This window comes from Penicillium oxalicum, chromosome V (assembly GCF_001723175.1).
Source record: "Penicillium oxalicum strain HP7-1 chromosome V, whole genome shotgun sequence".
NCBI lineage: Eukaryota > Fungi > Ascomycota > Eurotiomycetes > Eurotiales > Aspergillaceae > Penicillium > Penicillium oxalicum.
Window position 1 is genome coordinate 3744303 of NC_064654.1, and position 25634 is coordinate 3769936.

The 25634-nt window shown below is 51.2% G+C and overlaps 8 protein-coding genes across 8 annotated transcripts; 5 read left to right on the plus strand and 3 right to left on the minus strand.

The window, feature by feature from the left end:
- Positions 1-664: 664 nt before the first annotated feature.
- On the plus strand, positions 665-2803 carry POX_e07309 (Two-component system protein A; the record flags this gene model as incomplete). The annotated part of the gene is made up of 1 exon (XM_050116116.1): positions 665-2803. One exon carries the CDS (start codon positions 665-667, stop codon positions 2801-2803), a length of 2139 nt encoding a protein of 712 aa, XP_049968576.1.
- A 2549-nt stretch (positions 2804-5352) lies between these two features.
- On the plus strand, positions 5353-7635 carry POX_e07310 (Tripeptidyl-peptidase sed1; the record flags this gene model as incomplete). The annotated part of the gene is made up of 5 exons (XM_050116117.1): positions 5353-5564; positions 5633-5896; positions 6006-6235; positions 6322-6442; positions 6519-7635. The coding sequence occupies 5 exons, from the start codon at positions 5353-5355 to the stop codon at positions 7633-7635; spliced, it is 1944 nt and encodes a 647-aa protein (XP_049968577.1).
- A 1003-nt stretch (positions 7636-8638) lies between these two features.
- On the plus strand, positions 8639-10554 carry POX_e07311 (D/L-glyceraldehyde reductase; the record flags this gene model as incomplete). Its single annotated transcript, XM_050116118.1, has 8 exons — positions 8639-8685; positions 8770-8857; positions 8943-9403; positions 9466-9538; positions 9601-9730; positions 9823-10016; positions 10100-10379; positions 10481-10554. The coding sequence occupies 8 exons, from the start codon at positions 8639-8641 to the stop codon at positions 10552-10554; spliced, it is 1347 nt and encodes a 448-aa protein (XP_049968578.1).
- Positions 10555-11301: 747 nt separating this feature from the next.
- Positions 11302-12093, plus strand: POX_e07312 (uncharacterized protein; the record flags this gene model as incomplete). Its single annotated transcript, XM_050116119.1, has 1 exon — positions 11302-12093. The coding sequence occupies one exon, from the start codon at positions 11302-11304 to the stop codon at positions 12091-12093; it is 792 nt and encodes a 263-aa protein (XP_049968579.1).
- Positions 12094-12743: 650 nt separating this feature from the next.
- POX_e07313 (uncharacterized protein) lies at positions 12744-16485 on the minus strand (the record flags this gene model as incomplete). Its single annotated transcript, XM_050116120.1, has 14 exons — positions 12744-12886; positions 12965-13378; positions 13435-13541; positions 13596-13935; positions 14003-14139; positions 14198-14237; positions 14294-14811; positions 14861-14948; positions 15002-15086; positions 15138-15173; positions 15229-15276; positions 15346-15663; positions 15727-16167; positions 16234-16485. 14 exons carry the CDS (start codon positions 16483-16485, stop codon positions 12744-12746), a joined length of 2967 nt encoding a protein of 988 aa, XP_049968580.1.
- A 2502-nt stretch (positions 16486-18987) lies between these two features.
- Positions 18988-20340, minus strand: POX_e07314 (uncharacterized protein; the record flags this gene model as incomplete). The annotated part of the gene is made up of 5 exons (XM_050116121.1): positions 18988-19147; positions 19208-19395; positions 19495-19768; positions 19849-20205; positions 20267-20340. The coding sequence occupies 5 exons, from the start codon at positions 20338-20340 to the stop codon at positions 18988-18990; spliced, it is 1053 nt and encodes a 350-aa protein (XP_049968581.1).
- Positions 20341-22564: 2224 nt separating this feature from the next.
- POX_e07315 (uncharacterized protein) lies at positions 22565-23437 on the plus strand (the record flags this gene model as incomplete). Its single annotated transcript, XM_050116122.1, has 2 exons — positions 22565-22630; positions 22688-23437. The coding sequence occupies 2 exons, from the start codon at positions 22565-22567 to the stop codon at positions 23435-23437; spliced, it is 816 nt and encodes a 271-aa protein (XP_049968582.1).
- Positions 23438-23745: 308 nt separating this feature from the next.
- Positions 23746-25313, minus strand: POX_e07316 (uncharacterized protein; the record flags this gene model as incomplete). The annotated part of the gene is made up of 2 exons (XM_050116123.1): positions 23746-24522; positions 24735-25313. 2 exons carry the CDS (start codon positions 25311-25313, stop codon positions 23746-23748), a joined length of 1356 nt encoding a protein of 451 aa, XP_049968583.1.
- Positions 25314-25634: the final 321 nt, after the last annotated feature.

Here is a 25634-nt window from a genome sequence, read left to right on the forward strand (position 1 = left end):
GCCAGCAGTTTCAGTTGGAAACCGGCACTGTGCAAACCCCGGCACTCGGCCAAGATTAGACATAAACGATAACAATCACTGTTCTTGGAGAGGCGAAGAGATTGAACAAAAACAAATCCAACCACCCCTCCCAAAACTACAGTCGCATGAACAGGACTTCTTAGTCGTGACACTACAATCCAGCTGACTTGGATCTTCTGCCACCTCCCTCCCCGCTTTCCTTTCCCCAAAACTCTTCCATTGCCAGAACGGGGACGTTGTGATCCTCGTGTTCGCTCGAGTCAAGTTTGCGACGGGTGAAGAGTCGTGCGACCGACGCTGTCCCGCAGCAGTGGATCACCACCACCAACACAACCGCGACACCTGAACCTGACAGTCCAGCATTGTTCCGTCCTCACCTCGACGAAAACCCAAGGGACGAAAGGAGAGAGAGAGAGAGAGAGAGAGAGAGAGAGAGAGAGAGAGAGAGAGAGAGAGAGAGAGAGAGAGAGAGAGAGAGAGAGAGAGAGGGAACCAACCAAAATCTCGAATCTGTTGATCCGATGTCCATGGGATTACACCGTTGTCAATCAGTGGTGATACAGACAGAAAATAGGCGCAACGAGTGGACGCTTCCCGACGAGCTTCTCCTGCCGTGCCACACGGTAGGGATTTTACTCTCAAGATGGCACTGGAACAGCAGATGGTGCAGTTCAACCTCCAGGACTGTCGGCCTTTAGACTTCGACATGGTTATCACGCCGCCTTCGGAAAATGAGCACGAATCACACGATAAGATGGTGAATCCCCCTCGCTACGACCGCGGCACCGTTCAGACGCCGCCCAGCCCGAGCGGGCCTGGTCCCGCAGACCCCATGAGCCGAATTTATCGCTTCACGCCTACCCCGACAATGGTGCTGAATGAATCGCTGCAGATCGTTGAATTATCCGAGAGTTACCTGGCATTGGTACATCGCCGCCGGGAAAACTTACTGACGAGGAGCCTCTACGATCTATCCCCACATCTCGTGTCCGCCCCAGATGTGGCGTCACTCAGCGGCGTGTTGGCTACTGCCATCTCGACTCGCGCGCCCCAGGTTCTGCAGGTAGCCCCGGCCGCGAAATACCAGCCGGATCGCCAACTTCGGGTCACACCGATCTTTGAGGGGAATAGTCTGATCTATGTGCTGCTAGAGATGCATCCGATTCAGACTGAACTGCCCCCATCTCAGTCAGCCGAGCAGGAGATTTCGGAAGAAACCTACAAAGTGCTCATTGACGCCGTGAAGGATTGCGGCATCTTTATGCTGGATACTCGAGGTCACGTCGCAACGTGGAACAAAGGGGCCTCGATGCTGAGTGGATATTCGACGGACGAGATTTTGGGCCAGCATTTTTCTATTTTCTATGGGGCCGACGACCGTGTGGCCCAAAAACCCGCGCGGGAGCTCGAAATGTGTGTGCAGAACGGTAAGGTGGAAGATGAGGGATGGCGGTACCGCAAAGACGGGAGCCGATTTTGGGCGAACGTGTTGCTCTCCCCGGTCTACCAACAGGGGCGGCTGGCGGGCTTCGCCAAGGTCACTCGCGACCTCACAGAGCGCCGAAGCGCCGAAGCGCGTTTGATCGAAGCCTATGAAGAATCTTCCAAGATGAAAATGGAGTTCTTGGCGAACATGTCCCACGAATTGCGCACGCCGATGAACGGGATGCTGCTGGCCCTGACCACGTTGATGAAGACCCCTCTGACTGGAGATCAACAGGAATATGCCTCGATCTTGGAGGACTCGACGACCATCTTGTTGCAGGTCATCAATGATGTGTTAGACTACTCCAAGCTTTCCTCGGGGTCTTTCTCATTAACCACTGATGTGTTGAACGTTCCGAGCATCCTCAACGCCGTGGTTCGCAACTGCCAGCCCTCCTTGAAAGCCGGGGTAGTCCTTGAGTCCACGATCGCCCCGGGCTTCCCTGAAAACACCAAGGGTGACCCATTGCGTTTTCGCCAGGTCCTTCAAAACTTGGTTGGAAACGCTGTCAAGTTCACCGAGAAAGGTTATGTACGGGTCAAAGCGTCGTACGCCGTCCATCCCAGTGATTCCCAGGCGTATGTCATCTCCATCCAGGTGGAAGACAGCGGCATCGGGGTTCCGGAGACCGCCGCGAACACGCTCTTCACCCCATTCACTCGCTTTGCCGATTCGGCTACCCGGCGTTACCAGGGGACTGGACTCGGCCTCTCCATCTGCAAAAGTCTTGCTGAACTGATGGATGGTGCCGTTGGTTTTCACAACAATCCCCAGCAACCGGGCAGTGTGTTTTGGCTGACCGTCAAGATGAGCCGTGTGGAGCGGCCCGTTGCGCGACTCTTCCGAAGCCTCCAATCGTCCGGCGAGTCACCGGTCGTTGATACATCTGTGATGTTGCAGAGAGTCGCCGCACAGAAACAGATCCTGTTGGTTGAGGATAACAAAGTCAACCAGACGATCATGCTCAAATTGCTGGGCACCCTCGGATTCCAAAAGGTGGAGGCTGCGTGGGATGGTGCGGAAGCCGTGAGATTGGTCAAGCAGAAACCCTTGGCGTACCATGTCATCTTGATGGACATTAGCATGCCGGTGATGGACGGCCTGACCGCGACTGAACAGATCCGCGAGATGAAGGTGAACGTGCCCATCATTGCGCTGACGGGGCATGCCTTGAAGGGAGACGCTGAAACATACCTGTCACGAGGCATGGATGACTATATCGCCAAGCCACTCCATCGTCAGCAGATCATCGATGTGTTGTGGAAATGGTGTGGCTCGGACAGCCATGGCAGTTGATGCGGCTTTGATCCTCTCCACCACCAAAGCCTTTCCGTGCCTCTCAATCGCAGAACAGGGCTCTATACGCCGATTTCACTTTCGGTCTTGACCCGTCCTCAATACCAAACTCGCGTTCAATTGTACACTGGGGCTGCGGTTCCGGTGTGCATCTCGGACTCCCCAAAATGGCACCTGGTGCCGCGTTGGCCGAATGGGCCCGAACGAACACTCCATGCTCTGGCTTTTGGTGGAGGACGTTGCTTCTTCCACACCTAGTACTGGTACCTGCGCTTAGTCCACCCTTTGATGAGTATTGGCCGCGCAGACTCAGAATGTGATTCGCGGTCACGCACTCACCCTGTACCCGGTACTGTACATAGCTTATTTCAGGCGGCGGTTATGATCATGCAGGTGCGGATTACGGGTCAGCCCTTCAAAGCACCGTGAACGCACTCGCGTGTAAGGTTGTTTGCAGCAGCGAGTGATATTAGGCAGGCACCCCCAAACGCTCGCCGCATGTGGTGGCTTGTCGATTGAGCTCCTGCAGGGACTTTTAACCCCCCCCCCCCCCCCCCCCCCCCCCCAACTCTCCGCGCCGGATACTATCTCACGTATCGTGTCAAGTACTTTGAAGGCCCAATGACGATGGCGCCTTTCGATACCTTAATCAGGAATAAATACTGAAGGTTTCCAACACCTCGAATCTATCTTGAACCGTGCACGGTGTCACCTCCCCAGGATGTAAAAAAAAAAGAAAAAACCCGATCCCTTCTTCCTGGGTCGCCGGGTCTATTGTCTCGAGTATTTTCATGGTCCTTACTACAGGCAATGGTCTTCATCCCCCGATTTGAACGGTGTGCGAATGCATTGCCCATGCGTTACGTCGCATGGGACAGACTTCTCAAATGGCGGTATATCTCTCTGTGCGCTCAGGTTCGCGGGCCCATGCCCTTGTAGATTGCTCGCGATGGGCTCCATTCTTCAATCCGTCAGGCTGTCTTGCTGGAGGAGGGAGAGGTTCAAGAGGCATAGCGTTGAGCAGGTAAGAAACGAGCTCAGTGGAACCAACTTGACATGACGTGCCGTTTGTGTCGTGGGGAAGGTTAACCTTCCGGGTCATCAAGGTTTCCGTGAATGCCTACTCTTGTTGAAATCATGATCCTTGTTCTTGCAGTTCTCCAGATGTACTTGCGTCAGGTACCGTGAAGATCACTGGCTTGTTGCAACCCCCGCAGAAGCTCAGCTGGTCGGTGGTTCCATTTCCCACTGCGCGATGTATGATGGCTTGACATGGGTTTGGTCACTGATAATATCCGGGAGTTATTGCCTGTGTCTCTTCTTGGCCTCGATGCCCCGAGTGAGATACTGTCTCACAAGTAGTCCGCAGGATCTGGCATGGCTAATCATCTTGCAGCGAGACCCTGAAGAACCCACACCGACAGGGCCGTTTAATTTTCTTTTCTCCTATCTTTTCCATCGTCTCCACAACCGAGTCTCTTCCTCTGTTGACTCCTTCCATGTCTTCCGATGTACCCCACCCGCCAGTTTCCTTTAGTCAAATGTCGACAATGGCAACACCGTCTTGGCAAGTGATTGTTCTTTTGCTTGCCCGCTCGGAGCAAACTCGCCGTCTACGAGGGTTGTCTATGAGCGAGAGTCCCGGATGCCCATCGTCAGATAACCAATCGTAGGAAATCAATGCCTCGCTGTTTGGCCCAATAAGAGACGGACGTGCCGTGCGCCCACGACAAACTCAGACAAGCTCGCGATACCCCGCCAAAAGGTTGGCCGGATCGCCCTTCTCTCAATCTCTCAATGAGGAAGGTGTCCTCCAATTGTACGAGCTGCGCCGTTTTTCTGCAGGGCTTATTGTGCAGGAGAAACAGGGAAAAGATTTCCACTTATCTTCTCCCGGTCTTATCCTGACCCATCATCGCATGGCGCGATCCCGACCAGATCGTGGATCACGTCGCTTAAGCATCGACGATCGACATTGATAATTTCTTAGCTAGGGAGGTCATCACTCGCATAGTCGCCATCGGTCCTCTTGTGCACACCAAAAGTCATTCTCTCTCCGTCTGAGCTCCGTTTGCAACGCCGATCGTTGTTGCACTCGTTCTGAGTTGATTGCGCCCATGGTGTATCCAATTCACTTCCTACGAGGTCGGTGTGGAGAACGCACTTGATGAGCGAATTCTGAGATTTGACAGGATCGTGAACGCAGGCCGTGTCCGCTGTCCGGTGGCAGCCGATATCCAGGCACCCCTCTTTGAGATAATGCAAGTGACCACCAAATTTGGCAAGAATCCTGGAATTGGACAGGGGTCACGATGAGGGGAAGAGGGGACAATCAGCGATGGAGCGACGGAGCTCCGGGAGACAGGGCCCACGGCCTGTATAGCCTCGGAGAGACTCGTCGTTGAGTCTTACTGGACTGAGGTTTATAATCTTCGTTGTCGGCTTGCTTGCTGTCCCCGGGGGGCTTTTCTTCTTCAGTACCAGCTTGTTTTGCATGCCGTATCTCCCCTTGTATTCGTCGCAGAGGAGACCGTTGAATTGCACGCATGATGGTCAAGTCTTCAACCTGGCTGCTGCTCGCAGCGGCTACGGCTGTCATGGCCATGCCCGCTCCCCACGAGTACGAGGTCCATGAGCGTCGAGACCAGGTTCCCGCCTCTTGGACCGACAGCAAGAAGCTCGACGGCTCAGTAATGCTGCCCGTTCGAATTGGACTGACACAGTCCAACCTTGATCAAGGACACAATCTCCTGATGGAAATGTCTGTCACTCTACACTTGGACATAGCTCATCTGAGTCTCCTGCTGACGCTCTCACTGCTGCCCTCAGGTCCGACCCGTCATCTAGCAAGTACGGCAAATACATGACCGAAGCGGAGGTCCACGATTTCTTCGCGCCTGGTCAGAAGGCGATCGAGGACGTCCGATCCTGGCTTGAATCGTCTGGTATCTCCGGAGACCGTGTCAGTCACTCTGTGAACAAGCAGTGGTTACAGTTCGAGGCCAGTACCGAGGAGTTGGAGGCGCTTCTTCGCACTGAGTATCGTCTTTACTCGCATGCTCACACTGGCCGATCACACATTGCCTGCCGCGAGTCAGTTGACCCTTTCACAAGATATGACAGCGGAAATAAAACAAAAACAAAGGGGGGGGGGGGGGAGTAAAGCATCAAACCAACACTAACGTGGATTCATTTGTCCCAGATATCATATTCCTCGTTCAGTCCGCGAGCATATTGACTTCATCACCCCCGGTATTGTGCCTCGAGAGGTGACAGGCGTCTCTCCCATCGGCAAAGACAAGCTTAGCAAGCGCCGTGTCCAAGGCAACCCTGCCAAAATTCTCCCTGTTGCACCGGGCCTGATGGAAAAAATTCAAAAGGCGAACCCTTTGGATTCTTGTGACACTGCGGTGACCCCCGAGTGTATTCAACGTAGGTGATTTCGGATGCACACCAGCACCTCTGAATGATGAGCAGGCAATTGTTTGAGCGATCCTCTGACATGAATGTTGCCACAGAGTTGTACAACATTCCCAAGGGTCACTCGGCGACTCCCGGCAATGAGTTGGGCATTTTCGAGGCTCTGGGCGATGTCTACGCACAAGAGGACCTGGATTTGTTCTTCAAGAACTTTGCACCGTATGCTCCTTCTCTCCCCTCGCCTTCCTTGGCTGATTCGTGTCGCCATGGACCATGTGCGCTGACCTTCACGCAGTGAGATCCCCATTGGAACTCATCCCAAGCTCGAGGGAGTTGATGGTGGAGTGGCTCCTACGACACCTGCCAACGCTGGTGCCGAGTCCGATCTGGATTTCCAGATTTCGTATCCGATCATCTGGCCGCAGAATTCCATCCTCTTCCAAACCGATGACATGGTCTACGAGAGCAACTACACTTACCTGGGCTTCCTCAACACCTTTTTGGATGCCATCGATGGCTCGTACTGTAGCGAAGTCTCTCCCCTGGACCCTCCCTATCCGGATCCCGCGCCCGGTGGCTACAAAGGTCACCTGCAATGTGGAGTTTACAAGAAGCCCACGGTGATTTCCATCTCCTACGGGGGCGCCGAGGCCGATCTGCCCATTTCCTATCAGCGACGTCAATGCAACGAATTCTTGAAGCTCGGCATTCAGGGCGTCTCCGTGGTCGTTTCGTCAGGCGATTCGGGCGTGCAGGGTGCCCGAGGGGATCCCACACCGAGTAGCTGCCTGGGCCAAACCGGCAAGATCTTTGCGCCCGATTTCCCCGCGAACTGCCCCTATCTGACGGCCGTGGGTGCGACGGTGATCCCAGCCGGGGCCAAGGCCCAGTCTCACCAGGAAGTGGCCGTGTCTCGCTTCCCGTCGGGGGGTGGCTTCAGCAACATCTACGAGCGTCCTCTGTATCAATCCTGGGCGGTGGCGAATTACTTTTCCAAGGCCGACCCGGGATATCCCTACTACGAGAGTGTCAACAACCAGAGCTTCGGGGCCCACGGGGGCATTTACAATCGCATCGGTCGTGGGTATCCGGACGTGTCTGCCATTGGCGACAATGTGGTGATTTATAACAACCAGACCGCCGTCAAGATCGGGGGTACGTCAGCCTCGGCGCCCGTTTTTGCGGCGATTCTGGTTCGCATCAACGAGGAACGACTGGCCGTCGGCAAGCCGACCGTGGGATTCGTCAATCCCGTGCTGTATGCGCATCCCGAGGCCTTTTTTGATGTGACTCAGGGGACCAATCCGGGCTGTGGGACCAAGGGATTCAGTGCCGCGGCGGGTTGGGATCCGTTGACGGGGCTGGGTACTCCGAACTACCAAGCTTTGTTGAAGGTGTTTATGGGCCATTGAGTCTGGAGATTTGGAGGGCTGGAGGTGGAGTACGCTTTTCGCCCTCTTTGCTGTTGAGACCGTGGCCGGGCAGCTCCCGAGTTTCCCGAGCAACAAGCGTCGAAGGAAAAGAAAAAAAAAATCTTTGCATGGGTAGTATGGAGGACAGGACGCGATCCCATCGGGGCGAGATTTGCTCTTCACCATTTTTTTCACGTGTAGATCTCTCAAAAGAAATCATGAGAAGGCGGAATTCAGCGAGTAGCAGCAGCCACATCAGCCTCACCTGCCTGCACCTGATTGGTATGTACCTAATTCAGACTGGGATGGGAAACAGCGCAATAGGGTACAGGAATCGTCAGAGAGGAAACGAGGTAGTACAGTAGTCACCAAGGTAGCGTAAGGACTACATACGGAGGAGATAGATCAGGAAGTCCATCGCATGTCAGCAGGTGGCGGGGAAAACAATTCCCCCCGATCGCGATGCATGACATCAATGCCCGACGGCCATCTGCGACGAGTGGAGCAGTTGGCATGAAGCATCGAACCCTCTCGATCCACGGAACGGGTCCTCATTATTAACCCGCTCCAATCCACTGCAGTCGCTGGCCTTCAGGATACAGCGGGTGGTCGTTGGAGATGCCACTTGCGAGAGAAGGTCCAGCCGCAAAACATCGGCGGAGCCACCCCGTTTCAACAAGTTTATTTGGCTCTCCATCTTTGTAGGGGTCAAAACGGCAAATGGATGTCCCACATGGCGTCAGTAATATAGTCATTGGAGTCAATAAACTGCCCTTCTTTTTTTTGGCTTGTGTATTGGTGGAGAGTTCCATTTTGCAGAGGAGAAACAGGTCCCCCCCCCCCTCCGTCGCTATTAAACCGGAGGATCACCCACACGACTCGCCGCGCTCGTGTAATGCTCAAAGAGCTCTTCCGTCCAGTGATTCCAATAATCAATCTTCAGAAATCTTCCCTGACGACACCTCTCTTCACTCCCCTGTCACGTTCCCTCCACACCACCATCATGTCTCTCGGCAAGAAGGTCACTTTGAACACCGGTGCTCAGATTCCGTGAGTTGCACCCGGTTGCATACTCGCCCGAGTCATTCCCCCGAGGGTCGCAATTGAGTCACACTGACCGGTCGGTCCATCTAGGCAATTGGGCTTTGGCACCTGGCAATCGGCCCCCGGCGAGGTGGGCGAGGCCGTTTACGAGGCTCTGAAGGCGGGTTATCGCCATCTGGTATGTTCCGCTTCTTTCCCATATATGTTTGCACTCCCCCGCGTTCACCATCGGTGGGACATGCACGAGCCGTGTCGACGCTCAGTGTGGAGGCCGCGCTCGCTGGCAAGCTTTGACACTGACGCGGCTTCTAGGATCTTGCAACCATGTACGTGACAAGCGCCGCCATCGCTGTAAATGCGATAAATCTTCGACCGTTCCGGCCCTCCCTCGCCCATCACACTCGCCCAATTCAGGCTCTGGGAGAGATGGAGGGAGAGAATGGAAACCGCTAGAATCTGGGGCCCAGGCTAAACAAAATGCTCTGGAGTGCAGCTACCAAAACCAGCGCGAGGTCGCAGCCGGCATCAAGCGCGCTTTCAAGGAAGTTCCTGGTCTGAAGCGTGAGGACCTTTTCATTGTACGTGGTTTCCCATTGAAGGTCATGGATGTTGACCCCGCCTTCATTTCGATCGTCAAATTTGCTTGTCATGTCTGGGGCGATTCAATTGCTGACCACGCTGACGTGTTATCCACCGGATTGCAGACCTCTAAACTGTGGAACAAGTATGCAGACTCCCACTAACACCCTTGTTTCTCTCGGGCCGTGGAAGACTAACAAGACATAGCCAGCACCGCCCCGAGGTCGTGGAGGCTTCCTTGGATGCCTGCCTTGCCGAGCTAGAGCTTGAATACCTGGACGTGAGTACATCTTTTGACGATTCGTTGAAAATGCAATGAATGCAGCGGCTGACCCATCCCAGCTCTACCTGGTTCACTGGCCTGTGGCATTCAAGCAAGGAGACGCGTATTTCCCCCGTATTGAAGGCAGCACCGTCGAGGGCGGCGATGTTGTTATCGACGACGAGGTTTCCATTGTGGACACCTGGAAGGGTCAGTATCTCCATTCTTTCGCAGAGAAACCCCATCGACGTCCCTCAACCTGTTGTATCTCGTGCTGACTCCGCTGTCCGCTCGTGCAACAGCCATGACTCAGCTTCCCAAGAGCAAGGCCCGTGCCGTGGGTGTCTCGAACCACACCATTGAGCACCTTGAGGCTATCATCAACGGCACTGGGGTGGTGCCTGCCGCTAACCAGATCGAACGCCACCCAGTCCTGCAGAGCAACGACCTGGTTGAATACTGCCAAAAGAAGGGCATTCACATCACTGCTTATTCAGTATGTCGATGTTTGCCACCTACCCTCTGGTCTCCGCGCGAGGAAGAAAACTTGACAGACACTGACGACTGGTATCCGACTAGGCCTTTGGTAACAACGTGATCGGAGCTCCTCTGCTGATTACACGCCCGGAAATTAAGGAAGTGGCCGAGTCGGTCGCCAAGCGGACCGGCCAGGAGGTCACTGGGGCCCACGTTATTCTCGCGTGGTCGCAAGTCGGCGGCCACAGCGTGATCCCCAAGTCGGTCACGCCGTCACGCATTCGAGACAACTTCAAGGAGATCGAACTCACTCCCGAAGAGGTGGAGAAGATCAGCACCTTGGGCAAGGACCGCAAGCGTTACAACACCCCATTCCCCACTTGTACGTGTTGCCTCCCCCTCCAGTTGCATATACAGACCACAAATTGCACATCATGCAAGAAACGTGGCAATACTGGCATGGAAACTGACCTGATTGAATAGACAAGCCTCGCTGGAACATCAATATCTTCGGTGAGCCCGAGGAGGCGCCTGCCACCTACAAGGTGAAGCTGTGAATTTGGAACACACCCCTTGAACGTATCTAATGTACGAATGTACGAATGAATGAGAAAAAAAAAAAACACGCTGACGCACGGCTTGAATTTCCACACAATGACTGATAAATTTTCCCTCGTATTCCGCCTTGACATAGATGTGATTGTACTTTACTCACAGTAATGCTACTGCGCTTGCTGAAAATACAAGAAAAAAAAAGCCACCAATAAAACGAGGCTATTTGTCCCTCGGGCCAAAGGTGTCCGGCGCAATAGGTACAAGACGCAAGGCCCAAGATTATGGCTTGTCTGATCGTGGCAACTGCAGAAACCAATTTCCCTTCGAATCGTTCGGCAGATCTCTTCGCGAGTTTCATCTTTCATCTTTCATCTCCACATAACTTCCCCGCAATTTGGGGATCGACGCCATCCGCCGTTGCGGAACCAAATGTGTGCAGATGGTCCTCTCCGCAAAGACGCAGTGAAATGGCCCCAGTTCGTTGGTGGAATTATCCTGTGGCGTGAGACAACCGTCATGAAGGATAGAGATATACCGAGGAGACCGGAATCGCTGACGAACCCCTTGGACTGAAAGAAAGGGAGAGAAAATGAAAATAAATAAAGCCAGAAAGTCTCACGAGTCAGAAGCTCTTCCATAGAACCTTTATTGCCAACGCAGAAGTCAGAAACCGTTTCTGAAAAGAGCAGAGCACATGCGCGGGATCAGTTGCTGATCGCTGGACTCGAAGCAAAGCAGGTCAAGTCACAATGTTTGGCGGAATGTCTTTCATATTGTTCCTCACCATCGTGGGTGGGGTGCCAGCACTTCCATGTTCGATCTCTCAATCCGAGAGAATGTCCCCCTATTTCATCCTCGCGGGGGATAGTACAACCGCTACGCAATCTTCCAACGGGGGAGGCTGGGGAGATGGATTCCTCAACACGACGCTGTTCCATGGCGCATCTGGGCACAACTTTGGGCACAATGGAGCCACGACGGTCAGCTTTCGAGCGGGTGGCGATTGGGACAAAGTGCTCACGACGGTCCATGATCTCCGTTGCGACTATCATCCGTTCGTGACGATTCAGTTTGGCCATAACGACCAAAAGGCATCCGCCAACATCTCTCTCTCCCAATACACCGCGAATCTGGAGCAGTTGGTCAAGGACGTCGTCACTGCTGGAGCCACGCCTATTCTAGTGACACCTCTGTCCAGGCGCACCTACGACAACTCCACCGGAAGAACTCTGATTATTGAAAGCCTCACGGATCAAGCCGCCGCGACCATCACCGCGGCAAAGAAGAGCGGTGCTCACTTGATTGACCTAAATCGCGCCAGCACAAATTATTTGAATGCCATTGGGCCCGAGAATGCCCACACGTACAATTTAAACCCGACTGACAATACTCATCTCAATATCCAAGGGAGTATAGTGTTTGGTGGCATGGTGGCGGGATTGATACAGAGCGCATTCCCAGCGCTGCATGCACAAGGATATCTTCGGGAGAATCGGCGATTGGAGCAAGAAATCCGTCGAGGGATTTATTATTGGCCTTGATCAAGAGATTCGGCTTCTTTGAGAGAAAATTCTCATGGGCCCGCTGACGTGTAAATTCAGCCATACTCAGCCCGCAACATTGTGAAAAAGAAAAAAAAAATATTCTTCTCGTTTCGATGTGCCTCACTACAACACATGGATCTCTTGAAACAACAAGTGTAGTTTAATCCGGTAGAAGCAACAGAGGAAGCATGTGCTTGAAAGGCCCTTGTAATCGATACGCATTGGCATGATTAGGTTGTAATCGATACGCATGGGCATGATTAGGTCGCTCATGAACTTGCTTTCCTCATTCACTTCGGAATTTTTCGTTTCTCTATCGCTACATACCCTACAGATTGATAGTCTCCCGCGAGAGTATAGTGAAACTTTTCAAAGAAACTGTTTTTTGGGGGGGGATGAATAATATAATTTGATTTATGACCCTAAAATGCATATGCTCCAGAAAGAACTCAAGTGGAAATGAAAAAAAAAGGCTTGTCGAAATCTGGAACCCTGCATATGACAGAATTTCCAGGCAGAAAACATCTAGTAATGACCAAGGAAGCCAAAACGGCGGTTTATTAGGGAAGAAGAAATAACCCAATCAAAAGGAAAATGAGACAAAAGGACTGTGCGATTGTGTGGATGAGACACAGGCAGGCGGTTGATCAATTAAGACCAAGAATCAATGGAAGGATGGCCGCGTTGCAGATTTGAATAGCAAGAGGGCCGATGGCAATCGAGGCAGTGGAATACTCGCCTGGTTTGATCTGCCAACCCCAAGGAGTGCCAAGGGCCATGAAAATCATCACTACAATCGACATACGTCAGTCAATTCTTTTTTCAGACATGATCAATGGGCATCAAGGAAAAAGAGAGAATATCCTACCGGCAGCAAGGAATAAGCAGATGGCCCAGGTATACTTGAACTGTTTGACCATCTTGTCAAGCCCAATGAAGAAACCCGAGGGGCCGGGTTCTTTCGCAGTAGATGCCCACTCAATATTGATACTGAAAGCGTGACACAAGATGGCCTTGGCACAATTCAGAGAAATACCACCAAAGAAAACGACCAGGAATGGAAGCCACAAGGCGGATTTTAGGAGTGACTTCCAGAAGACCATCTCCTTCAGCTGATGTCGAGCCATGCTGAATGCGACGGAGGCGACTCCATTGAATACAACCACCAATGAAATCCAGATTCCCCATGATCGCAAGTAGATGTGATCGACTTCAGAATTGAACAGGCCGACAATCACGTAATTGACAACGGAAAGCATCATGCCGGAGGCAATCGCGTAATCTACAGAAATCAGCCGAGTGATCAAATGGGGGGGGGGGTAACAAGAGTAGCCTTACAGGTGAAAATGTATGCAATGATGGTCACTTTGCTGGTCACAGGCATATTACTCCACAGGAATCGAAGGAACAATCTGGTCACTGGGCCTTTGTAAGGCCATTGATAGCTGGTGGAGAGGTTAGTGGTTTTGATGCAAAAGTGTTCAGATGCGGTCACTCACAATGGATTGAACACTAGCTCATTACACCCATAGGCATATTTCTCCCACCGGGTTAGTTCATCATACAGAGTGAGTGAGACGCCTTCCTTGAAGCCTCCATTGTGATAAGTAGCCAGGCGCACAGTCATGCCTTGCATCTGTAAACGGAGACTTATGTCAAAGTCCTCCGATACATGCGCATCAGACCACCACTTAGTCTGGCCATCGGCTGGATCCACGAACTGAATGCTCTGCAGAGCTTTCCACCGGAGAAAGGCATTGTGACCGACAAAAGGTGAGACGTCGCCAGAACCGACACCGTATTTGATAGCAGTGTAGACAACATCCGTAAAATAAGTGACTTTTTTGTCGTTTTGTCAGCATTTGAACTTGATCGAATCCGCGGAGTGCGGGATTTCCAGACTCACTTCCATTCTCAAACATGTTATGGACTACCTGCATCACACCGGACCCGTGTTGAACAATAGCGACCTCAGGGCTTTCATGCATTTCTAATGCACCATAAAGAAGGCAATCAACCGGGACTCGAGTGTCGCAGTCAATGCTAGGTTGAGCGAGTTATTAGTGTTATCATCCTTACCGAGTGAAGAAGCACAACATACATAAGGATTATCTCCCCAATGCGGACATTTCCCTCAGCCCCTGTAAGAGATTAGCGACTCGAGGAGGTGGTAATTGGTGACTTGAGATTTGCTCACAGGTACGGCCTTCATCTTCGGCGAGCATATTTGAAAGGGCCTGCTGGTAGAGCCGATCATCGTCCTCGAATGTTAAATCGTCATTGGAGCATCCACGCTGCTGACATTCCAAATCTGCCAAACGGGCCAATTCATCTTCCACTCTGTTCGAGAAGGCTAGTCCATAATTCATGTTGCTTGCTTTCTTGAATTTTCCTTTACGCTCAAAGCCAATCTTGTTGGCAACCGCTTGAGGGCTGCTTGTGTCTTCTTCCGCCTCTGTTTCGGCGTCTCCTTCCGCTGACTTGGCTTTGCGGAACCATCCAAACCCACGCTTCTTTTTTGAAGCGGTCTTTCTGTTTGGAAGCCGCGCTGTATACCCAATCCCGTTTTCACGATAATATTGTTTCCGAGCTTCGGCCAGCTCCGGCTGAATGCATTGCATGCCGTCGTCATTGATGAAGACGGAGGCGGTTCCTCCTTGCTCCTCGTAATATTGTACGGCAGCCAAAACGCTCATCATAGTGGGGACGATCACACTGCAATTCATTAGCAATTTTATTGAAGGGAGGAACAAGATATGCGTACCCTTTCAATCCCTCCTTATAGACAGGCATTTGAACAGTGATGTGAGGTAGCTCGTAGTCACGGTGAAACCTTGGATTCGGCTTGATTGCTGTGACGGTTTAAGTATGACCGAGGAGCCGTACACGCAAGAGATAAACTGACCAGAGTGGAACTTGGAATTCTTCAAACAGAAACTTGCGGGTAAGAACAACTGGAAGGCGCTGGTGACAAGTACAATAAAGAAGAACTAGGTAGGGTTAATATATGTACCACAATCTCAACTCCACAGATGACCCACCAGCGAGAATAATGCGAGAGGCGGAATAGTCACCACCTAGATAAATCAGTACGTCTGTAGCGAGCACCTATCCAGATGGGTTGTAACTCACCAGCGCGAATCGAGTAAAGCTTCCGTCCCAGGCAAACTCATTCACCAACTGGAAGAAACGTCAGAAATGAACAGAGGTTGTGATGCTCTTGAGCGACGAGACGTGCTATCAACTCACCCGAGAGACACCCAGTGACTGCGTCAAAATCACCAACATGATAGCCAGACTGATCTTCACGGCGTGAATTCGATGAGCTGGTCTTGGTGGGAGATTGCCTTCCAGATCCACAGGAGTATCATCTTCTACTGTGCCCTCTTCAAGCGCCACAGCTTTGCTGTAAACTTCATGTTTTTCATCGAGGGCTCCACGCACTGGAAAACTATCGATTTTTGCCTTGATGGATATCTGCGTTGATGGCGCGACATCAGCGTCCACGTCAAAGGGCGACGATCGCCCAGAGGCGCGTGGTGTCGTTGCAGTTGAAATCCGAGGGCTCTAGATGATTGTAAGACAATGAGAAACCACATACAAAGTGAAGCGCACACATATTCCACCTACCTTTTTACCAAGTTGCCGCTCAACGTCATGCGCAACGTGAAGAATCGTACCCGCATTGTGTGACCAGATGAGCACGAGTTTTTCTTGTACCACAATACACGCTCGCGCAAAATGGACCAAGTTCGAGCTCACGTCGTTGAGACTGTGAACAACCGGAATACGAGCACTTGTGCTTTCCACGACTAGGCTTTTCTGGCCGGGCAGGATTGAATCAATCAACATGGATGTAAATCGAGACGACATAGCCATGGCGGCAGTCTCTCCCAGCCGGGTAATAGCATCAATTAACGACGGGTTGACATTGTACGGAAAGAAGGTGTATTCGTTGTCAGCTCGGCGTAGAGAAATGCAAGTCGACGACCAGCTGTTCCGACCGTCTTCCACATCAACCTCATCAAACCAGCCGAGTAAGGTGGCTCGTCTGGCAAGATATCTTGTTGTCTAGTGATCATGTTAGGCGATAACTCAGAGGAAATCCCTTTGTGATCTCACACAATCGGCACTTACTGAGCTCGGGTCTTCTCCTTCGCCAGACTCCGAAATGGACGGAGATGTGAAAGAATGAGCGATGGAAGGGTTACTGCGACGAGAGCGAGAGTTTCGTCCTGGTTGGACGCTTGGTGAGAGGACTCGACCGATCTCAGCTCTATCGAGATGAGGTGTAGATGATCTCGAGGGCAATGAGACAAGATCCTGAACATCCTCCTGATATCTTTGAGAACCGTAAGGTTCATCTGCATTGCGCGGCCACTCTTCCATTGGGTCATGCCCACCTGGATATTTTTGCTCCATAACAACGACTCAATTGAAGGAATGATTGTTCAAATGGAGGAAACTGCGAAGGATAAAGCTGGTTTTATCGAGGGCTTCGTCGCTTTGCTGTCGATGCGAGTTGCCGCAGAGGAAGATCAGCAAAACTGCCTTGCTTTTCTGCCCGATGTTTCAGGGACTGTAGCAAACTCAGTTCATTGAACTGGATAAGAAGCCATTATGGGGACCAACCAAAGCGGACCAAATAAATAAAGCCGGGGGCAGAAGCAGCCGAGCACGGCTATCGCTGGCGCGAACCCCTAAGAGACCAATGAGATAAACGAGCGAAATGGAGCCAATACTAGAGAAAGAATCCCGATAGTCAAGAATGAGCGACGAGTCGACACTATATTCGGTTGTTGACACTGGTGATCCGGACCGAGGTGGATACGCGGGCATACATTTCAGCTGGTAACTGTAGCGGCACGGAATTCTCGTTGTCCCACGGTGTTATCGACTTGTCCAGTCCGTCCTGCATAGGTCCAGTCCTTGGCCATTAAAATCAGTAGACTGCACGGAGCGGGTTGATTTACGCCGGCAATTATTGTGATCAGCTCTGAGTCTCTACCCAGAGTTCACTGACTCCTCTGGATCGCACCCCGGCTTCACCCCAGTGTCTCCGGTGTGTGGTGGTGTAGCTGGGCTCGCAAGCGTGACGCACAAGGTCTCGGAGGCGCCGAAACTTCCAGTAGAGTCGATTGATCATGACTCTGAGTTGAATTTCAGCCATTCAATTATTTGCGCTTCGATTCAGTCCCTCATCCAAGGCAACTTTTGGCGACGGTGTTCGAGGGTACGTTGCTGTTGTCCATGCCTAAAGAGGATCGATATGAGAAGCTAGAACCTATTCGTGACGGGTCTGTCTTTCTCCATTGGCACAAACGTGGCCATGTCCATGCAACCATTTAGGCACGGCTGGAATGTACGAGGTGGATAGGGGGACAAAGTCCAAGAGTCCACCGGGCTGAAAGGCTCGAGCATCCGCGAGGTGCATCCCCGTGGGTCGTCTGATTGGCGAAGAGCATGCTGTCAATCGTGCAGCAACTGCAGTGCATGGACCTCTTGTTCGCTTGGGTTGACCGGGCTCTTTTCCTCCTCCTCCTCCTCCTCCTCTTCTTCTATCGGGAGTGTTGGCCGTATCTCTCTGATCCTCAGAAGCCATAGTTAGGTTCAACCTTAAGCTGGTCCCCACAAATGGAATCTGATCAATGGATCCTTAGAAAGAGTTATCTGGTTGTGGTCCGGAGTGGCCCGAGGGGCAATCATACCCGTCCCGACCTGGCAAGCTTGCCCGATTGGCTGAGGTGGCGCACGGATGAATGGACCACCCAGTAGTCCGCTGCAGGTTGGCTTGGGGGCTCCCAATTCAGCCTATGGAGCTGTTCATCCTTAGGTTAATTGATTACGACCGGCTTGGCCAGACGTTGTGTTGACCAACGAATCGGACGTGGCCCCACCACCGATAAGCTTGGGTGGAACAGCATATACCTACCTTAAGTCCTCCAGTATATCTTATCTGACGATTTCCCGGGATATGTCGGCTACACAAAGATAGTCTTGTTGAAGAGTTTGCTGGTGATAGACCGTGTCATAAATCTGAAGACAATTCAAGCAAAGCCTGGACAATCCAAGTATTGAGAACCCTTCGGGCGATGAATGTCGTATCAACGGAGGAAACAATGGCCGAAGCCGATTATAGTTGTAGATTTGGGAGGCTTCACCAGAAGGCTTGCCAGCTCAGGGCTGGTCAATAAGGCCAGACTAGGGCCAGTTCACGGGCAGTCATGGTTCCTCAACTCTCTACTTGGGGCCAGGCCCTTCTGTCGGCAGTGGGAGTGGATACATTTGAAGCTTCATTGGTAGGCGGGTCTTCACGGAACTATGTTAGGTAGCCGGTTGAACGGATCCTTGGAGATCAGACCTCGATGGGGAGGTTCTGAGCCCAAACAATGTCTTAAAGTATCGTGATTGACATTTTGCCAAGAAAGCAGTTCCTTCTCTTCTACAGCCAACCGCTTGGATCATAGGAGAGGGGAATAGGGTCGCTGACTATAACGAAATGAATCCACATTTCATTTAGAGACGTCTGAATGTCGGCTAGAGTGTATCTCTCCCCCTCAATTTTTTTTTCACTCCAAATGTTGTACTGTATTTGTCGAGAACGCCATCCATACCGGCGCTTCCGACATGCTCGACAGGGGGAAGACTGGGTGGTACCACTGGTGAGCGTCGGTGGTGGCCTAGTCTAGACTACTTTTGGTGTCGAGCCCTGCAAGTCTTTCACATTTGGTGCTAGCGGGAGGAAAGCTCAGGGTAAGATGGACTGAATACACCTGGACACCGCAACTAATGATTCATATGCAACTATGAGTCCCGGAACAAAAACCGAACCACTTAAGCCAATCGAAACAGCCAATATGCCACTCTACCACATACCATGACCGGCTGGACTCATCCACAGCGCCCCAATTGCCACATCTTGACCGATTTGACAGTCATGCCACGCTCTTCAGGGGTTCCCCATGATGGTAGCCATGCACTCTGCGCAAGGTAGAATTCTTTCATCGCACTGGAGCTGGCATCTACCCAGGGCTTTTCTCCTAGTTCATCACTGATGATAATTCACCCAATAAGCACTAGACAGGTTAATGGGGGAAAATGATCAACTCACGGGAAGTAGTTGTTTGTGCCGCCAACAGCAACATTTAGGATGAGGTAAAATTCCTGGTCGAAGGGGGTGTTCTTGCGATCGCTTCCACTCCATGGATTACTGGGCACCGTTTTGTTGACCGTACTACCAGCAAAGCCACCATAGGTCCACATGTCCTTGTTCTTTGTAAAGTCAAAGTAAAGTACTTGCTGGGATGCCAAGAATCGTCAATAATGGTTATTTTCTCTACCCATTTTTGGAAGGAGGAGTACTGGGGGTTCAAGTCAAGATATGAGAGGTAAACATACCCGAAGACGGCCATCCAACCAGGTGAAGAGATAGTCCTCTGTCCATTCCAGACCATAAGTGTGATAGCCTTCACTGTACTTGGTTCTCTGAGCGCCCCAGTCGGAAGTACTTTTCAAGTAAGCGTCATTGAGATAGGTTGTCCCCCAATGCAGCGTGGAAGTCACAATGTTATTCCCGAGGGAGTATGTCTCCGCATCATTGCCTCGCGACTCCACGATGTCAATCTCTCCACTCTTTGGCCATTCCCCGTAAACCGAGTCTTCGGGCATCATCCTGGAATGGAGATTAGAGTCAGCCACCTCTCGCACCACTGGGATGAAGTAAAGATGATGAAACATTGAGGTGTCGCTCACCAGATAGCGGGCCACAGCCAGTCTCCCTTTGCCAGTTTAGCAACCACTTCGACTCGACCATACTTGATGGTTTTCTTGCCCTTGGTAGTAAGCCGAGCAGACCGAACGGGAGGGAGAATTTGTCCAGACGTCGTATTGCTGTATACCTCACACGGACTCCAGTCGGCTAGCGTCGATGTTCGCTGCACGCTATAGGTGCAGGTCCCATCGGCAGTGAGATTTAACCAGGTATTGTTCAGAAGTTGCGCTTCCGTGTAATGAGTATCTTCAAGGGTGAGGGTGGGGACAATGTGAAGACCTTCAGCGTCAACATAGGAATTTCTCGGATCAGTCGTTGTCCAGTCGAACGAGCCCGTTCTTGGAGCCAAGAGCGTCAGTGCCAGTTCCACCATTATAGTTGAGTCTGGAACAATCTTACCCGAAGCCATTCAATTGCACCTCGTGACTCCAAACTTTGCTGTCCAACGTCGCAAAATCTTCGTCAAGAACCATACACCACTTGAAATTTCAGAGAACGATTAGCGCGCATTCATCCTGAGGCAGGTCTCGTGTGTAGGCATGGTCATCTCACCTCGTGCTTGGGAACCTCCGCGTACGCCGACCAGCAGATATAGCCCGAAATAGCTTCACTGAGATCTTAGTCCCTTGACTTCATACTGGGCTTGAGAAGAGCGCGTACCAAACGCTATTCCCACACAAGTGTAGAATATGATACTGTCCCAGTTTATCTGCCTCTTCCTGTCATGAAGCCATGGTTTTTCAAATTCTCCGATCAGTCGTGAGCTTTTGAATCGTCGTCGTGGGCGGCTAATGGTTGTGGTTGCTGCATCCAAAGTCAGACCGGCCGATAGAGTAGATCTCCAACCCACCCCAACTAGATTTTTACCTGTTGTTCCATCTGTAAAAGCGGAATTCAGTCTTCTTGAGCGAATAGATTCCGCTGGTGTTGCAATAAGTGGTGTTGCGAAGGGGGGTTGTGAGGCACTCAAGTGCTCCATGATGAATTCCTCGCCGGTGTACAGCGATTAGTGTTGGATGTCTTGCAATTGAAAGAGAAGATAGATATGACAAAAAGGAAGAAGGGTCAAGTATCAATTTAGGGGTTCGAAGCCAATTCAAAAGTCTCCTTTATTTGGTTATAGGAACGATCGTATGCATAACATTGGATCCAGGCGCTGTTCGTGGCCATATCTGAGCCGAGATAAGCAGCGTGCTCATTCGAGTGGTATTCTATCATCTCCTCCATCAGAAAGTCCTCAGGAGAAACACAAGGCCATAAAGAGGACGCAAGACAGGAACATGGGTCTGCAAGTTCGAGTCAAAATAAGCGAACAAACTAAAACACCCGATTCTGAGAGGGATCGAAACAAGCTCTGCGTCTGGTAACAAGTGAATGGATAGAAAAGCCGACCCCATTGATTGGACAGCCTAGTTCAGATTGGCAAAGGAGGGAAAGCTCAGCTATGGGGAATTCGCCGGGGATTGTTATCAGGTCTAGAGTTAATGTGGTGAATGGTTCCATTGCCTGAGTCTCAGGCTACATACCACTAGTATCACGTTATGGGCGGGGTGCGCCATTTTAGTGGCCAAGCCACTCGATATCTAGGCCCTGAACAAAGTACTTTCCAAATCTGCCAAAGCAGCCTAGCACTAGCATGATAGCCCAGTGCTGACACATACTGCGCGTGGGAAAAGAAAATGGAGAAAAACATCATGTGTATGCTTTTTGGGGTTGATTTCTGCGACTAGTGATCGGACCTTATCGCCCCTCCCAGCCTAACGAAGCAAGGCGGGCGAGCTTGCAGCATTTGTCTGTATTTTATTCAGAAAATAGGGATTTTTGGGCATCGCATTTTGGGCGCTAAGCCCTTGATCTAATTGTACGGTGTTTGGATCCATATTGTTGCCAGAGACACTCACTTTGCTCTTAACGCACCGATTAGGTTCTTTAGTATGTCGACCTATCAATGGCCATACACGAGCTCACACGGTAATCAAGCCTAACATTAGGTTTGAAGGGCTCAAATAATGGCAAATTATGGCGACCAAAGACTGGGATCCATGTATAGCAGTGTTCATTCAGCCACAGCAAGAAGAGCTGAGTAGCTGAAAAAAGTTCACAGGCGCTCTTCTGTACGAAACCCATGGATTGGGTACCCACTATTTACAATCTTTTGCTACCAGAGTCGAGGCCCGTGGAGTGTGGTGGCTTAGAAAATGTGTAGCGTAGCTCGCTAAGTGATTTGTCTTATAGGCTCAAGTCACTTGGACTGACTTTTCCCTGAGAGTCGGGGATGTCCGTGGAATGTCAGTACAAGCAGGGCTAACCTGTGGTTTCAGTGCTTATTCCCAGCGGTCAAGGTTTTGTGAGGAGAGCTCCGTATGAAATGAGGCGTTTTCTTTGATATCCGGCTTCGTGATCGATGGGTCATGCTCAGCTCAGGTTCTCATGTGACTGTAGAAGACTTTCGAATCAACCGTCGTATGGGATGTGAGCACCAATATTTGGATCTCCTCGATGGCCATCCCGGCCGAAAGAGCATAGGCCGTGGCTGACTGAAACGAAGCTGGGAGCAAAGACCATTTAATATAAAGCCGCCGAAATGGCATGAACCCCACCAATTTCTCTTGCCACTGTCAAGTCTCCCTTCTCGTTGATACACGCTAGGTCGCTTACACTGCATCATCCTGCATCCCAGTCGCCGCAGATCTCAAAATGTTCTCTGGTTGTATACTCCTCGCTGGCCTAGCCCTTGTCTCGGCTACTCCCATGGGGTTTGATGTATGTTCATGATCCATCCCGACACGTACTCCGCCCGTAGACTTACCATTTTGATAGCAAGCTCTTGCTCCGAGAACTTTGGTATCAACCAATGGTGTTTGCGGTGCCTACAATGGCACTGCTACTTGTGCGGGTAGTTCTTTCGGAAATTGCTGCTCCCAGTTTGGTTGGTGTGGCAGCGATACTGCGCACTGTGGCAGTGGCTGTCAGTCCAACTATGGCAATTGCGGAGTTTCCACCACTTTGTCGTGGAAAAGTCTGGGTTGTTACTCCGACAGCACCTCGGCCCGCGCGCTTAGCACTGCCGTGCAGAACCCTGGCGGTACAGTCGAGACGTGTCAGTCTTTGTGTGAGAGTGGAGGATTCACGTTTGCCGGCATGGAGTTTGGTACGCAGTGCTTCTGTGGCACTGCGATACTAAATGACGCCGCAGTGATTGACTCATCTGCTTGCAACACCCCTTGCCCACAAAACCCCGCCGAAATCTGCGGCGGATCCAACGCATTGAGCATGTATGCTGTCGTTCCTGTTTGGCAAAGTGTTGGCTGTTATTCTGACACGACCCTCAAACGAACTCTTGCTCAATCATTTAATGTCGCCGGTAACACTGTTGAGATGTGTCAATCTGTTTGTCAGCAGAATGGCTTCATTTACGCAGGTATGGAGTACGGAACGCAGTGCTTCTGTGGAAACAGCATTGATAATGGTGCATCCCTGACGTCTGCTTGCGGAACTGCGTGTCCTGGAAACTCGGCGGAAATTTGCGGGGGTGCAAATGCGCTCAGCATGTACTACCTTTTCCATTAGTTCAGGCCGAATGGGCTTAGACCGACGTTGAGTGATTTCTGTCTTCCTGAATGACCGAGAGCATTCCTTATGTTCGTGATTCACTCGCACGATTATTTGATATAGTAATTCATTTAACCCCCTCCCCCCCCACTGAAACACTGCCTTTTACTTATTTCGATTTAACGACCCAGCAAGCTTAGGATAAAAAAACTAGATAATTGTTGGCTGCTGGCTTCAACCTATCCCTTTCAACTAATCTTGGCAGGAGAAAGATTATCTCGCGGGTCCTTGAGCTCTCGTTGAAACGTAGATTGCAAAACTGTAAATTAGGGCTTGACAAACACTTTACGGGTGGCAAAGCCCTCCTCATCACGAGCATACCAGTACAAGGAGCCCAGGCCATCTCGGTCACTGGCCCAGAAATCGACAATACAATCCGCAATGAGTTCCTCCCAAGGAATCTTCATACCAAGAGCCTTGGCCATCATCTCGCAGCGGACAATAGTCAACCAACAGTAAGTGAGGTACTTCTCCAATTCTTCGCGATTATAGGCATGGAAAGGACCGTGGGGCTCGCTCAATCGTCCTCTTCGTTCATAATTGGCGAGGTCCATAATTTTGAGGATCAGCTCCGCCGGCAGGCCTTTCTTGAATAAATAGCTTTGAACAAGAGTGATGCTAGAAGAACCCGGCTGGTAGCCCATGTAAGCCTTGTTTTCCAAGGTGAGGAACTCATTTATGGGGACCTTCCCATAATGGTTTGGCTGCGGGAATGAAATCATGTCCCCACAATAACGCGTCGACGGTGTTTCCCATCGAAGCCAATGAGCCCGTCTAATGCGAGGGTGATGGAACTGGCTTTGAAATTGATTGTCGCCGATTCCAAAAAACAGTCGATGAGGATACGTGCTCACTTCTGAGAGTTGCCCCGTGCCCGTACATGTTCGCAAGGTGTACTGATAGAATCTGCTGTGACGATAATCTTTGCTCTCGCTTGCACCAGACATGCTATCCCAGAGTTCAGGGAGTACGTCAATAGTGTTAAGACAAATGTACGCTCGGAGAGCTTTGATACACACTTGGTCCCACCCCAAGACGGGAATCTGCTTTTGTCAGTGACCTTGACTTATCACCACTTGGGATGACTATTCCTGTGAACAAAACATCCGACATACTTAGAGGAGGGGAAAGCCTCTTCCAGAGGACCACACGAAGCCAAGGGCTGTTCTATTCGAAGCGAGGTTTTCAGGAGAATAGTGTGGCGTCGGTTGGTTTTGATACAAGGGATTACTAAGAGTTTGCGCTGCCAACTCACCTCGCATTGACATTCAGCATCTTGCCACCACTGCGCAAGCTCCACATCCGGTAGAGCACAGACACGGAGGAGAGTATCCATTTCGCCATACAAGAGCAGAGTTTTGACGATTTCAATGTTGAAGAACGCGTCGCTATTTTTTCGAAAAAACTCGTAGCATTCCCGCGGACCATGAGGCCGAAGAAAGGCAGCAACTCTTCTTTCCTCATCAGGAATGGGAGCGCAGCGGCACACCTTTTCAACTGTAGTGTTGCAGACGCCGCTTGGGCAATGCCCCTTGAACCCGTAGCCCCGCCATTTGCGTACAGTGGGAGCAATTTTCTGGGCTGTTGCCTGGCTAAGAAGAATATCGGAAGGCTCGACAGGGTCAAAAGAAGATGGATATTTCTGGCGCTCGCTGACAGAATGCTCCTCAATCGCCCCGACGAAGGCTTTGATAAAATATGTAAGCTGTTTACCTCGGCTCTCTGTGGCGCGAGGATGGAGGTTTGTGACTTTATCGCCTCTATGTTTGGTTGTGCCCCATGATAGATTGGAGGCCAGAATTCGCCAAGGTATGTTGTGAGACTGGTGGACCATAGTGATCAGGCCAACTACTGATCACAAATAGAGATGCAGAATGTCAATGTTGGTTAGGTGCCATGCCGAGATTACCTCGTGAGACTCGATCACGTGGCTGCCAACGGGTAAAACATCAGTCAGATTTGATCCACAAGTATCATTTGCTAGGCCGCTTCTCCGCAATTGAGTAACAACGCTGTTCCATCTGAACTACTACGTAGTGTCCAGAAGACCAGAGTCTGTGCCCAACTAGATCACTCACCACACTAAGAAGCGAGGAGAATGCAGGAGACAATTTTCAGGACCCAACGTCAAAGGCACTGGGTGCGCGCGGTCCTT